Source organism: Pelmatolapia mariae, linkage group LG5 (genome assembly GCF_036321145.2).
Source record: "Pelmatolapia mariae isolate MD_Pm_ZW linkage group LG5, Pm_UMD_F_2, whole genome shotgun sequence".
Lineage (NCBI taxonomy): Eukaryota > Metazoa > Chordata > Actinopteri > Cichliformes > Cichlidae > Pelmatolapia > Pelmatolapia mariae.
The window spans coordinates 24,698,305-24,714,322 of NC_086231.1; the positions used below are offsets into that span (position 1 = coordinate 24,698,305).

Here is a 16,018-nt window from a genome sequence, read left to right on the forward strand (position 1 = left end):
CTCTTCCACCCCACCAGACACCACCGGCACACTCACACACTCTCCTTTCTTGTCTGATTTGTGTCTTTACCGACATCTCCTTCTAAACCGCCCCTGTGTCTTTGCCTTTTTTCCCATCATCCGCCCCCTCTTGTGATTTCTCTTTTTACCTCACGTTCTTTCTGGCCCTAAGTCAGTTTCTTTTCTACTAAATTAGCACCTCCTCTAGTCTATTTATACACATCTCTCAGTCCTTTATAACTTTGTACTTTAATAATCTCCTCGCAGCTGATGTAAAGCTTCTGAGAAACACGCAAGCTAAGGCTTCACTAGCATTTTTTAAACGGAGACAAAACTTACATCAATGAATTCATCTTATTTTCAGTCAGTACGAGACAGACTATTTATTATTGCAAGATGCTACAGTGCCATGTGCTGGCAGTCACCTGACATCCAAGTTCGTCTAATGGACACATTTTGTAAGAACCCAGTTATGTGATTTTCTGCAATCACTTTCTTAGAAAAGCATCAAAAATGCCAAGCTGGATCTAGTCTGTATGTTGTTATTTAAATGTTATGTTCATACCTGTGAAGACACCTAAACCAGATATGCAGGTATGAAGCTCCCGAAAGAGCGTTATTGACCCAAACTCGGAACTGAGATAAGTAAATTGCATTTGTGTCAAAGTCATTTTTTCTGCCCTTTCTCCCCTCTTAGCACTGTCTAGTGTTCCTCAATCACATTTGGAGTCAGGGGGCATTTTGCCATTGCGAAAATTGGCTTGAACTCCTACTCACCCCAGTGGTTTCTCCAGTCGACTGGCTGGCGATCCAACAATCTCGCCAAGAGTACAGAACATCTGACCCAAAAAGTCCTGCAGGGAAGAAAGGAAGGAAGAAAAATAGAAGATGAAAGGAAAAAAAGAAGGGTGGGATTGTAGACGTGAAACAGAAAGTCTACAGATCAAGTCAGATTAACCTCAGGATGTTCCACCAGATCTCGTACCACTGGAGTGTTCATGCAAATTCAAGAATTTGATAAATTCACTGAAGCTTGTTCACTCATGCTCATTCGCAAGGTCAAAGTTAACATTTGGCCGTGCATACACAGTTTACATCAGCAAACTATTTCATTTTTAGTGGGAACATCTTCTGCTAAGAAGAAAAAAAAAACCTCGGAGAAGTGATGAAAGTGATCATCACGATAAGTACTGTATTTGCTACTCTTAAAATACAACTGATACTGTGCGCTCCTTTTCATAAAAGGTGATATTACTGTGATGTGCTAAGTGATGTGACATTGTGACATCATTTCCATTGCTGGTTTGAAGCTGGTTTATAGAACTGAACCCAAGTAATCCAGTAGGCTATGTATGCATGATTGCATACTGGGCTAATACAACCTGTCAACAGACATGAGATAACACCAACCTCTGTGCAACCCTTACTTTTGAAAAAAAAAAAAAAAAAAAAGAATAAATAAGTAATGATAAAATGATAAAAGTAGAACTTCAACCTAAATGTTAAAACAGTCGTTTTTTAATAAGAAATGGCAGCTGGAGCTCAAAATCATAATCTTAGCAATAGCAGCTGCAACAAATTCAGTTTTATTCAGCTCACTAAATCAACAGTATAACATGGTTACACAGCAAAAGACAAAAAGTTTTTAAAAAAGAACATCTCAACAGATCCAATAAAACTAGCACGAGTACATGGAGAATCCATTGTGTGGTTGTTTCAAAGCCGTGAACTAACCATATTAATTGCTTCTTTGCGATAATTGATTCTACATTTCTCACTCTGTAAGAGCTCATCTGACCAGACCTCTGTCCAACATAGAAAAAACATCAACAGTTCTGCAGTTCAGTTTTTGCTGTGGTACTGTTTCCACTTTTAACCACAGAGATAACGTCAGGGTTTCACCCATATTTGCTGGGTAACCACATAACCAAAATCTTAATACAAATTGTAAAACAAAGGGGAAGACTCGATGGATAATAATAATAATCTGAACTGAAGGAGAACGCTGTTAAAAGAGCCTACCTGTACTTTGAGTCCCTCAACTTCAAAACAAAGTAGAGACATATTTCAAAGTATTTGAATTTAACCAGTCATCAGAAATTATTGTAACCCACTCAGAATATGCTCCAACCAACCTGATGGAAACCACTCATTTAATGAACCGTGAAGTATTACACATGATGGGATAAGATGGAGGCATTCAGTGAACCGTGTGTAATGGCCAGAAACATGATTGAACACAGTTATGACTCTAGCTCATCATGTCTGTGGACAAAGTCTCTCAGTGTCAGCCAGCACTGATCTACTTCATCAGACTCCCAAGTTTTTCTGCAAAGAATCTCATTGTGTATTTTTCAGCATAGTCTTTCCTGAACTTATCAGAGACAGGATGTGGGGTAATCCAAAGCAAAAGTCCTTAATATTGACCTCGACAGACTGGGATTGTTAAATAATTTATTGGGCTATAGAGTGATTGAGTTCAATGAGTCTCTAGGTTTTTTTTAAGCCAATTAATTCCACTCAATGCAGTCGGTAAGAGCCTGGAAACCTGATCATCTCAATCGTGTTGAATAAAACATTCGAAAGACACAAAAACTACATAGTTCCACTGAAATTACTGTGGCCAGTAACAAGAGCTGTGCAAATTGCTTGACTTGGCTCTCAGTTTTTTTATTGTGATCAGTGGCGCCTTCTTTTCTCCTGAGAGACGGCTCATTCATGTGAAACAGCAGCCATGCAGTGTTAGAAGTGAGAGAGATGCTGGGACCTACGTTGAGTTCTGCGGGCTTCCAGAAAAGTTGGGCGGCAGCAGCAACAACAACAACAACAACAATAACAACAGAGCACATCATATACCAGCACACAACACCATATCAAATACCTAGCACTCCTGGCACTGTTCAAAATGGTGAAGTGGGAGCAGAAAGACGACAACATGCTGTGCCACAAAAGTAAAACCCAAACCACAACAGAGGAACAGTTAAAGCAAGTGATGGAAAAACGCAAACCTCACTTATCCAAATACACCAAATAATCACCCGCGCTGATTATTTTGACATTTTCAATGCTTTTCTGTCACCATAGTTTCCAGTCATGAGTAAAAAATAATGTGTTTTTTTCCCCCCAGAAATGATTAAGAACAAAAATAATGTAATGCATCGCTTTAAATGGAAACTAATGGTTAAAAGCATTACGTAATCCTTTTTTCTACATGAGTGTATATTATGGTGTTACAGACTATCCATTACTACAGTGCCAGTAAAACCAATAAAAAAAGACTATGAAAGAACCAGTTGCTGATCAAGTAGACATTTAAATTGTACATTTGCATAACAAAAATAAGTGAGTATATATAAGTACAGTATATGACTGCACATCTAAAAACAATAGCACTGTGAATAAAAGAGAACAAATAAAAACTTTGTATTTGGATACTTATGTGATCAGGCAATAGATGGGGTTTGCTTTATTCCACCCTGAAAACATGCAGCAGGCGACAACCTAGTTAAAACAAGCAACATTAGACCACTGATAAAAGGAATTTTTACTATCTTCAATTTTGTCAAACACCATATTTAAAAGTTTCCGTGGAGGAATTTTCTCCACAGCAATTCAAGCCAATAATTCAGATTTTACCCAAGACTGATCTCCATTTATCTGTGGTTCAAGGTTTAAAATAGCTGTGAGTACTCACATGTTTGGACAGGTCGGGGCTTTTGGAGTCAACATCATACCTGAAAGGAAGCAAAATAAAAACAAAAGCCTTACTTTATACATTTGACCGATGTGACATTGCAGGAAGGTTTTCGAACGAAAATCTTTGTATGTTTTTGTTTATCAAGTTGAAGAAACGGAAGGAAGCAGGAGATAGTCATTATAATTGGTGCAGTGCATGGATTACAAAGAAATAAAGCACAGGGAAAGAACTAAAAGAAAACGATATAAGGTGACACTTAAATGTGCTGCACTGAAAACTGCAGCGTTTAGAGAGGTGAGTGAGCATCAAGAGAGAAGAAAAACAAAGTTATGTGTGAAATCAGAATGAGGAGAGATGAAAAGAACCGAGATCTTAGTGTCATTTCAGATGTTGTTATTTGTGGTGCTGAGTAACTGGAAAGGGGTTTGACTACAGACAATAAGACCTGAGTGGTGGACCTGATCTGATTTGCATGTGAATATAAAGCAATAAAAGGGAAAAGGGACATATGTGATGTCCCAAGATTAAACGTGTGATGAAACAATGGATCCCGTTTGCCTGGAGATCAAATCAAATACAATTACTGAGTAATATGTTGAGTAAACAGCGCGCAAGACTTTCTCTTGGTGAGCTGCACTGTCTTTGACAGCACACGGTGGCACAGATTTAGAGCGTCACGCTGCTCAAAGAGATTTGACAGATTTGTTGTTTCAAATTTAAATCAATTTAAACCATAAAAGAGTTAAACAAACTGCATTAAAACCTGAGGAGGCATTCCTGGTGTCCAAATTACAAAAAGCATCTTTTTGGAATCTGACCCATCCAAAAACTTTAAGGTTAAAAGCAGATGTGATAATATTACCAAAGAAATCCATTATATTATCGTGTTCTTACATAGTTTTTTTTTTAAATACATGTTTTTTGGGGCTTATTAAGCAGATCAGATTTAGAAACACTTGTAAGATTACATTTATGTTTATATTTAGGCTGGATCTCTCTTGTGGAAAAAATAACTTTAACAGTTGCTTCTTCCAAACCACTGCTCTCAATCAACATGTGCTTATACCAAAATATGATCACTTTATCTTTATTAACAGTCTGCAGATGTTTAAGATTGCTGTCATTAAATCTCTAATTGAAAATCCTTGATTAAGGGCGTTTTGGCCAATTACTGCCAAATATCCATTACACCCTTTATTTATGATTATTTTTACTCGTCTTATTCATTATTTTTATTAGATTAGCATGCACTAATGGTTCCATTTTTAGGAGTTTCATTCAGCATTCAGAGAGCATGATAACTCAGAGACAAGCATGGGTAAAAAGCATCAACCATCTTCTCATATCCTCACACAATGGACTCTTCTCTATAGCTATCACGCTGGATCTCAGTGTTGCATTTGACACCACTGATCATATCGTGCTTTGACTCAAAGGACGAGCACTGTGCTGGTCATATTTATCAGATGTTGACAGTCTTCCAAAAGTCATATAAGAGGTTCAATGTGGTGTGCTGGTTGACAATGCATATATTTCTATTGGCAATTGGTGATATCTATCTCTGTTTCTGGCCCTAAAAACATGGCATTAACTTGGCCTCTAGCACTGCTGATACCACTGAGTCATTTTTGACTAGAATATCTCCTTTAACTCATGCATTTAAAGTCATCTGTAGCGCTGCCTACAGATGAGCCGTCGAGCATTACTAACATTACAAACATGCCTTCTTAGAATGATGCTGAAAACGATCCCATTCATTAGTTACTTCTGGGACCAGCAGTTGTAATTCTTTACTATCAGGATATAGCTCCCGGAAAGCTTCTACAAGATGTTGCTCTGAAGATATTAAGTAGCAAAAGAGATCCCATTTCAGTCCTTTAGCTATATTGCTATAGGCTCAGGCTGCTGCTGGACCTCCCATCAAGCACGGAGCACGTCTCTTATTTCATTTCTTCCTTCTCTATGCATTCATGTAGCCTTGTTCGTGTCATAAACTGTGTCTCTTTCCTCTTCAGTAAGTTGTGCATTTTCCTCTCTAGCCTTTCTCTCTCTGAAAGTCTTGCAAACATCTCCAGGTCTGCATGATCCTGATCTGAAGTTGCTAGCCCCGACCACATGTCAAGTGTTTATCACTATATCTTTCTCTGTTCTTTTCTTTTCTTTCTTTGCTTCCCCCTCACCCCAGTAGGTCTAGACAGACATCATCTATAGCAGGTTCCTTCCTGGGGTTTTTTTCTCACCACAGTCAGGGTGCTCCTCAAAGAGAATTGCTGCTTTTGTCCTTTTTTTTGAATTGTAAGGCTTAGCTTATGATGTATATGAAAAATGCTGAGATTACATTTGTTATGCACTGGTGTAAATAAATGCAGTTATCTAAATAAAACAAAAGACATGCCATTTCAGAGCAATGTTTAGATCCCATCCATATTTTGGCATGGTGAGAGAGATCAGTCTTGTTGTGCATAGTTAGGGTTGTTGAATTTTCTGGTCAGGTATGGCAGATGGTCAGTTTCTTAACTGAACTGAACTGAACGGTGTAGGCAGATGGTGCAGAAAAGGAAGTGAAATAATGAAAACTAAACATCACTCACAAGTCAAAGCGAAGGTTCTGCTTCTCCTCAAAAAAGTAGTCCAAGATGTACTTTCTAACAAAGTCGGGGTTTAGAGTGTTGTCTATCACCTCTGTTCTGCCAAACTGTAGGAGGAGAAAGACAGATGGAGGTCAGGAGAAGAGAATGACGAAAGAACAAGCAAGACATTGAAACACAGTTTTAAAAACAAATACAGTTAGTGTGTGCTTGCACTTTAACTTTTTTCCTCCCTTTTCATCTCTTTCCTGGGCTTATTACGTAAGTGTATGCACACAGTCACAGAGGCCTGATTAATGGAGGTGCTTTCACATGGTTCTGCTGTGCAAATGAAATCAAGGGTGGGTTTCCCGGTTGCTTGATCTTCACCCCTCTCCTGTATTAATTACAGCAAGTTAGCACATACATCAACCCCGCGGAAGGAAAAGGAAAATGTAAGACGCCGGGAAAATGTGTGGACAGGGAAAAGTTATGGGTAGACTTGGAGGAGAAAAGGGGAAAGGGATAAAAACTGCTGGAGGGAAGGAAATGGGGACACTGTTGGAGTCGGAGCTTTGGATTGAAAAGAGTCAGAAGGCTAAAAATGAGAAAAGAGTGAGGAGAGGTGAGGAGGAGAAAAGCAGTCATTAGGGCTTCCTACATTTTCTCACTCCTAAATTACAAATGCAGGGAAATATGCCAGAGAAAATCTGACAAAGGCCCAGAAACTCCAGTATATGCACAATCACTGACCACTGTATTAGGTACACTTTACAAGTAATGGTTTGGACCCACTATAGCAGTCAGAACGGTCTTAATGCTTCACTTTAGCAAAGTGCTGGAAACATTCCCCACATATTTTGGTCCATATTGACATGATAGCATCACACAGTTGCTGCAGATTTATCAGCAGCTACACGATTACACGATTACACCACCAGCAGCCTGAACTGTTGAAGCAAGGGAGGATGGGTCCATGCTTTGAAGTTGTTTATACCAAATTCTAACCCCAGTCTTATATTGCCCAATTTTGGTAGCCTCAGTATGCTATTCTGTCCTGTGTAACAGACATGGCACCAAGCACGGTCTTCTGCTGCTGTACCCAATCAGTTTAAAAGTTTGACATGTTGTGCATTCAAAGACATTCCCACGTGGCACCAACAAACATGCCACATTCAAAGTTAATTCAGTCACATTTCTTCTCAGTTCTGATGCTCAAGTTGAACCTCAGAAAATCATCTCGTCTATATCTACATGCCTAAATGCATGCTTGCTCCCATGTGATTGCCTGATTAAAGAGTGAGTGTCAGTTAAAACCTCCACAGATTTATATTTAATAAAATAAAAATAAATAGTGAAGCCTTAAAGCACACATTGCCTCATTCGTGACTTTATACTAAGTCTGAGCCCTCTGGTGTTTGAACAAACATAAAAACAGTGGAGTCAGATGAGAGCAGTTAACACAAGAATGAAATTACCTCAAAATGGATTCAAGAAAACACACACTGGAGATTGCACCACATTTCCCGTGTATACTGAGTCTCCTCTGTGCATGGCTGCATGTTTTTGATGTCACATTTAATGGTGTCCTGCCAGCACAGCTATAAACTGTTTGCGGTTTGAACATCTCAGCTCAGTCATAGTTATTTGCTGGTAATATCACCAGAACTTCACAAGATAAATCACATCTTACTTCTACATTTCTAAATTTGAACCATGTGAGCATGCTCTGGGTCTGTAGGGGATAGCTGCTCTTGTTATAGCTCAGAAAAAGACGTTATTTCTACATCTATTAAAGCCACACCTCCTGTGATAGGTTTAATATTCATTTCATCCTTGTATCACAACAAGGAACAGCATTAATTGATTTGTAATGAGCAGCATTAATCATATTTTTTCTTAATTGATTTCCTTAATCAAATCCATCTTCATTCCTTCATGCCTAATATTATAATGATGCACAGATGTTAGAGGCAAGTATTCCTTCTTTTGTTAGAAAGATGAAAATTCAACCTGTGCTCAGTCTAAACGTATGCAATAATGACACCGGGTCAGATGCGAATCGTATATATATATACAAACTGTTTCCACAGACTACAACAGGTCTGCCTCTGAAATAGATACCATGAGGCAGAGGGCAAACGTGCTGTGTTGGTGTCATCAGCATCATAGCAGTCGAGAGGTGTTTGACCTTTAATGTGTAGGTAATGTTATGAAAACCAAACCATGATATTTTCCTCAATATGTGTGATTGTGATTTTTTTAAGTAAAAGTCGAAACCGAAGGTACAAAATTTAAGTGAAGAGAAGAATGTGTGGTTTCAGACATGGTTCAAAAACTTCTTTCCATCTAGAGTTTGTATAACACCACACTGGCCTTCTAATGCTGATTTTTGCATTAGTTGTTATTCTTCCTCATGCACATTGTGGGTGTTTACATTACAATATAAGGCGCCCTGAGGGGACTGTTGCTGTGATTAGGTGCTATATGAATAAAACTGATTTAAACTGAAATGGTATTCTGCTATAACATCCTGCTTGGTGGAAAATGTCAGTAAAGCGTTACCAAGTGCATCAAAATGTGACAAGGAGCAAGCGTCAGTATGTGATGAGTTCGGAATAAGAATATGTTGTAATATGTGCAAACTGTAGTATTTTTAGTGCAATAATGTTTATTTGTATGAGAATAAGCGTTCAGCTTCAACGAGTTCCACACAACATTCGTAGCTTTAAGCCAATCTGCAACACCCTTTTCAGAGTCACTCTTGTTTTCCACAGTCTCATAACTCACCAGCAAGTCTGTCGAACTCTTCATACAGGTAAACAGAACCTGTTTGCAAAGATTAATCTTCCCATAACGTGGAATGCAGCTTTTGTGAGCGAGTGTGAGTAAACGATGACTTTGCACCGATAGAAAACTTCACTCTTCTGTGATATTGCGCCACTGTTGAATCCCTCTTTCTAAAAATAGGAGGGCAGGACTACTGATATTGAATCTGTGTTCTGCCCTGAGTTTTTTTTCCGAAGCACCCAGAGCTGTTGATGAGGTTGTGAACACATGTTAGTAAAGAGGCGGGAGATTGCAAAAATGAGCACCATACGTGATTTCCCAGCTGAGTGGAAGAGACAATACCGTGCTGCAGAGTTCATTAGATACTGCTGGGCTGCTGGAGCTGGCTAATGAGAATCTGGCAGGAAGTCCCTGACCTGCACCCTCGACATTTACACACATAGACGCAAGGCAGCTGGCACGCATATACTTACGGCATCTGAACTCTTCGGTCCGCTGATGTAGAGACCGATAGTGTCTCGTGTTGAATATGTGACCATGTCCCTAAATCTCATTGCAAGTGATCATGGTGTTAAATTAAGAAATGAGCAAAGGAGAACAGTAATAAAACATTTATAATCCATTATTATCTTTTTTGGCTTTTCTATCCCAAATATGGCTAAGACCGTCCCAGTGTTAATTATGCTGACCATCATAGTTTGCATAAACAACCTTTTTTTCTTTTAACACACACAAACCGCCAGTGCAGATTTTTGCCATCTGAATGTGCTGTAGTTCTTTTTCTGTTCTTTGTGGCTCAGCAGACAGCAACACAGTGCTCATATAATGAGCATGGTGGAGTCAGTAGTGTGAATTAGTGTGAGATAGCTTTCTGTCTGTTTTGGCCTTAAGTGAAAAGCATTGGGGTGAGTTTAAAAAAGAAATCCCCAAGACAAAGAAAAGACACAGAAACACGAAGAATACTGAGCAGCTCCCCAGGACTGATAGAGAGTTTAGGGAGGAAGAGTAAAACAAGCAGCTGAAAACCATTTCTTCCACGATAAGTGCTGCATGGCTTCATGGGAAAACAACTCCCAAGGTTTGTTAGAGCTTCGAGCCACAGCTGTGATTGTGCGAAGTCTGGGTATGTGTGCACATCAAACAAATTCTAAAACTCATACGCGCAGAAACAGGCATGTGCACCAACACATACACAAACGCACACTCATTCACGTAGCAGGTAGTAGCAGATAATGTCAGACGGTGGGAAAAAATAATAGAAATCATCAACCGTGTCAATCTCCATTAGCTGTTCTCTGTCTGGCTCACAGCATACAGTGATCACTCGACCACTTTGCACCTCCATTGCTGTGTTCTACTTGTTTATATATCCAACAGCCCTTCATCGTACGTATGTACTACATATGAGGTGCAACCATTCAGTTCAGCGACTCCACCTGTGAAAATAGAAAAAAAAATACCATTTAAATTTGGTCTATTTTCCCCTCATGTTAGTCTCCCTTGCAGTGCAGCTCTCTGAGCAACTTTAGGTCCACAGGAAAATCAGAATGAGCCTTTCAGGGAGTGATCTGAAAGCAGTAAGTGGGCTGTAAGTGGGCCAAAAGTGAACAAGGAGACAACCTTGAAGGGGAACTCGACCAGATTTAAATAGGTTTTTTTGTTTAGTTTTTTTTTATTGGAGAGAGTTTCTTATCGTTAGGACTGCACCTTATATTCATCTAATGAACCTAAAAATAAGTTGATGTAATTAAGTGTTAACATTACAGGCAGCCGGATCAGGTCAGGGACGAGACCCTGCCCCAAGTGGAGGAGTTTAAGTATCTCGGGGTCTTGTTCACGAGTGATGGCAGAAGGGAGCGGGAGATCGACAGACAGATTGGTGCAGTGGCTGCAGTGATGCGGACGCTGTACTGGTCTGTTGTGGTGAAGAGAGAGCTGAGCGTAAAAGCGAAGCTCTCAATTTACCGGTCGATCTACGCCCCTACCCTCACCTATGGTCACAAGCTGTGGGTAGTGACCGAAAGAACGAGATCGCGAATACAAGCGGCGGAAATGGGCTTCCTCCGAAGGGTGGCTGGCCTCTCCCTTAGAGATAGGGTGAGAAGTTCGGCCATTTGGGGGGGGCTCAGAGTAGAGCCGCTGCTCCTCCGCATCGAAAGGAGCCAGTTGAGGTGGTTTGGGCATCTGACAAGGATGCCCCCCGGGCGCATCCTAGGTGAGGTTTTCCGGCCATGTACCACCGGGAGGAGGCCCCGGGGAAGACCCAGGACACGCTGGAGAGATTATATCTCTCGGCTGGCCTGGGAACGCCTTGGTGTTCCCCTGGATAAGCTGGAGGAGATGGCTGGGGAAAGGAAGGTCTGGGCTTCTCTGCTTGGGCTGCTGCCACCGCGACCCGGCCCCGGATAAGCGGAAGAAATTGGATGGCTGGGATGGATGGATTACCGGGCTTCATTGATCCATTCCTTCCACATTTAATAGGTCTTGTCTTGTGTTATATTGTAAGGAGAAGCAAATGGTTCAAGTATCCTTAATGTGACTGTGCTTGTATGGACATACTGTGAAAACTCAGTGAAGCCAGAGCTGAGACTTTTTGCAGCTGTGATTTTCTGGTATACAGTCTAATTACCTGAGGTACACTTACACAACGATTCCAGGAAGAAGTGTATTTCTAAGAGTGCTCTCAATTTGGGCTGTATTAGTCAGTAATACCTCAAATTGTTCAACAGTATGTTTGAGCCTGGTAAACATCTCCTATGACCTTTTCAGACTTGGTTTTGGATACTAGAGTCCATATTCAGGTTTATTTTCTCCATTGTTTTGGATGGGGAGTCATTATTGAAGGTCACTTAGTTGTTTTTGTTTTTTTTAAACAATAACCACTGGAGCAATAAAAAGCACTGAATCATCTCAAGCATAAAATCAACCTAAAAGTATCCTACAACTAAATCCGGAGCACTTTAATTTACTGTAGAGGATAATCAGCGCACAACGAAGAGAATCAAGTCCACACATAACTTATCTATGCACTAGTCTGATGTATAAAGTGATGCGTATACTCTTCATCAAGAATGAACTGTATGGCAGGCATAATGCAGTGTGCACCAAATAGGAGATGGAAATAATCGTCAAACGTGGCCCCACCGGTGTGCTAGAGGGCCCTGTCAGAAAGCGTTATTTAGCAGTCCCTGGTGAGTCACCTGTTTTAGCTTTGCTTGTTCAATCGGAGGCGCTCAGTGTCGCTCACACACCATCACCTGGAGCCGCTCCAACACATACAACTGAACAATATGACTATGGATGTGATGGTTCATGTCCGCAAGGAGAGGGCTGATTTAAATGTTTCCTGGTGAACAGCAGAAGATGGAGTGCAATCTGAAGTGAAAATAAACTGAAGTGAAATGCTCATTATATTAATTACATTTTGTGTATTTGATTGGATTAGAAGGCATTCAAACTGAAAAAACAAAGAAGTGGATGGCACAGGGACCTTTACTGTACATATGCAAATGCATATGCGCTTAGGATTTACACATATGCATACACATTTTCACACCCAGAGAACAGGGCTGTCAGGAATAATTCAGCTACCTTTGAATTAATCCCACACAGCCATCTGTTGGGAGTGAGTAAACATAAGAGCAGCAGATGAGTGTATAAATAAAACAGCCATATACCATATAAATAAATAAATTACATTAAATTATCATGTATTGAAAGTATCTGTGCCCATTTGGACAATGTGCAGTGTTTGATGAAGAATCAATCAAACTGTGCATGTCCAGCCTTGGAGGTGATGCAAGTGAAATCACGGCTGTGGCACTGGGAACATAGCTGTAAATTAATATCATGCTATACTTATCACGTTACAGTTCCATTCTTAATGAACTTGTTTTTTCATTGCTGTCTTGGTTGATAGTTTGTAATATTTTTGTTGCCTGTTTGCATTACAGAACATTAAAATCGACTATCTAGTGTCAAACTCTATTTATCTTCGCAAGGCTTGGACCAGAAGTTCTCTAACGGGAATAGTTTTTAAAGCAAACTCACTCCTGATTTATGATTTTTTGATCTAATGACTATAATTTATTGTAAGCCAAACATGTATTCTCATTTACAGCATATTTGCTGTGTTTTTACACTAAAGCATTGCGCTAGCAATACTCTATAATTTTCAGATATGTGCATACACAGTACAGCGTATTGCATTATGAATTTATTAGACCAACATCTGATGTAAGGTTTGTGGCACAGCTGCTCCAAATTAAAACTTTTTTATGTTTCTGCAATGGTTTATCCACCAGTATGCACAAACTCTTTAATCAAAATTATATTTTTCTTACGCTAAAATACAATTACTGTTGTTATCCATAAATTTACATTTTTACAAAAAATAAAAAAGTAAAGAACATTATTAATAATTGATTAAGATGCCACATTACACTTACTTGCATTCCTGAACAGCAAAATTCTTTTAGTGGTTGAATGCTATGCTTCATTAATTTCTGACTTCTCAGACAAGTCCAGTGTGCTGGCCCAAATTTGGCAATAAAAACAAGAATTCAATCATTTTTAGTTTATTCAGATTCTTAAAATATTTATTTTTTCTTGTTCTTATGAAAGGTGGCCTAATAAATCTGTTAAGCAGTGTATAAGTATGCACATCTATGAATATATTCATATATGTGTAAAAACATTGTAGGTATGGTCTATGCTCTCACAGTATTTCACTAATGTTTCTTCCCAGAGTCACAACAGAATTGAGGGGGGAGGGGGGGTAAATACACTGCTCTCTTTTTCTGGAATAATCTATAAGAGAATCTGAAATTGTTATTGCAATTGTTAACTGGTTATGAAGGGTGAGTTTAAGTCTGATTTAAAGGATTGAGGAGAGATTCTCTTGTTCAGTGTGACTGCTTCTGAAGTTCATGTACAGTGTCATCTGTATTTATTTCTTTACTTGTGCTTATAGTTGTTGCAATTTCTGCTGCCCCTTCAGCCAGACATCTCTTGGAAAAATAGAGTTTCAATCACAATGACACTCTTTAACTTGACAAATAAAAGATATTTATATACAAAAATATTTACCGTGACAAATTTATTACAGGCTTAGTTCATAAACAGTATACTGTATATATTTTAATTTGGTCTTGCAGTCAGCATTTATGGCAATAGGACAAAAATTCTATTAAAATAAACTACAATGGCCACGTTCGATTTAATCGAAAGCAGCAGCTTGGCCCATTTCTGTTAATAGTTTTTGGATACAAATGGAGGTCTGTGAAACATCAACGGGCCACATACACATGCACTTGTATCTACTTAAAATTGTTTATCTTAACAACAGGAAAGATGCTGAATATTGTCAACTACATCATTTTGAGTTAAATTGCTATTATTATTATTATTATCATTATTACCTTTATTATGTGCCACATTTGGGAATTTCTTCCATAATAAACATTCTGATGTCAGCTGCTTATCAGTATTTGCAAAGACATAAAGGTAAAGAGTTCGGCTTCAATACTTTATTTAACACTTTACTTCACATATTTATTTTGTATCATTACGTGGTTTGCTAATTCCACCTGCAACCCAAATAATTAGGTTTCATTAACTGGACAAACAGACAGAATGGTGAGATGACAAGTAGAGAGCTGATGGTAATGCCGCATAAACCAAACAAGGTTCACTAAGATGTGGATTAATGAATCTGCAGCGTGCTGTTTAGTCCCCAAAATGTGAGCATATTGATCATTATGGTCTGAGGGTTTTTGTTGTTGGTTGAAGTCTCCAATTAGGGAATATTTCCTTGGCATTTTAAGACGACTGATGCTTGAACAAGTTTAATGAATTGTCAAAAAACACTCACAGAGAAAAAGGGGGAAAGAAAACCATGAGCTGAATGTCTTAACTGGAGTGCCACCACTCCACCCCTGTGCACACAGAGAGCAAGGCCAGAACTTAATTGGACGTGCTGTAAGTTCTTTCTTTTTTGATTTGTGTGTGCATGTTCGTGTGTACACTCACCTCTCTCCACTGTTTGGTTTCGACACCTTGTGTATAGAGCACGCACACTGTGAAAAAGTGCCAGGGAGGGACATAAAAAGAGGAAATTTGGTGAAAGAAAGAGAAAACAAGAACCAGGGAGAGAGGGAGAGAGGAAGAAAAGAGAGTGAGAATTAGAAAAATGGAGGCAAATTCCAAATGGGAAATCAATGTGAGGGTTTTAGCTCCAGTGCAGTGAACAAACAGCCACAGCACACTGAGGGGGGAAAAAAGATTTCCCAAACTACAAGGCAACATATCGATAAAAAACACACAGAGGAGAAGTAGAGAACGACCACAACCAGAAGCAGGCGTAGAAAAATAATAAAGTACCATAAATAGGAGAAGTCTTTACAAAATACTCACTTGGATCTGACTTTGAGAATGTGTCTTTATCCAGCAGATTTCTGGAAAATAAAGAGAAGAAAAAAGCAACAACTGTTACTCATGCTGACAGCTCGACGTGAGTCACTTATACTCAGCTATGTTCTAAAATTTATGTGCACATACGGTATATTCTTGTCATGTTTAAGATGCTATCATTAACCAGAAGCCCACTTGAGAAGTGCAGAGCCTTATCTGACAATTTTACAGAAAGTGATCTGATCTGCTGATTCATATCACTTCGGGTTTTCTGCGCTCTTCATTTTGTGCCTTGGTTTTCTGATTTTCCCTTTTTTCCTTTCTTCGGGTATCTAGTTTGAGCTTTTGTCACATTGTAGGCTTTGGTAAGTCTCTGGGGACTTTTTTTTTGTTGCATCACATTTCATCTGTCTCTCTCAGCCTCCACTCGTCCCCCTCTGACTGCAGATTCACATCAAACATGCAAAACTCCTCTCTGATGAGAGACTATCAAGAATTTCCTCTCATCGCCACGGCGATTTTTCACCACCACTCCCGGCATCAAAGCCATGAT

The 16,018-nt window shown here is 39.3% G+C and overlaps 1 protein-coding gene across 3 annotated transcripts in view; it reads right to left on the reverse strand.

The window, feature by feature from the left end:
- cpne5b (copine Vb) overlaps positions 1 to 16,018 on the reverse strand; it is a 125,014-nt gene that overhangs the window by 79,588 nt on the left and 29,408 nt on the right. For 2 of the 3 annotated variants that reach the window (XM_063474404.1, XM_063474406.1), the window contains 6 exons: positions 15,469 to 15,509; positions 15,085 to 15,131; positions 6,289 to 6,392; positions 3,695 to 3,734; positions 2,772 to 2,786; positions 778 to 854 (listed from right to left, as the gene is read on the reverse strand). In XM_063474404.1, coding sequence (XP_063330474.1) covers positions 778 to 854; positions 2,772 to 2,786; positions 3,695 to 3,734; positions 6,289 to 6,392; positions 15,085 to 15,131; positions 15,469 to 15,509 — 324 coding nt within the window. The remainder of the gene's footprint in view (positions 1 to 777; positions 855 to 2,771; positions 2,787 to 3,694; positions 3,735 to 6,288; positions 6,393 to 15,084; positions 15,132 to 15,468; positions 15,510 to 16,018) is intronic. The other variant, XM_063474405.1, reaches the window with a different exon arrangement.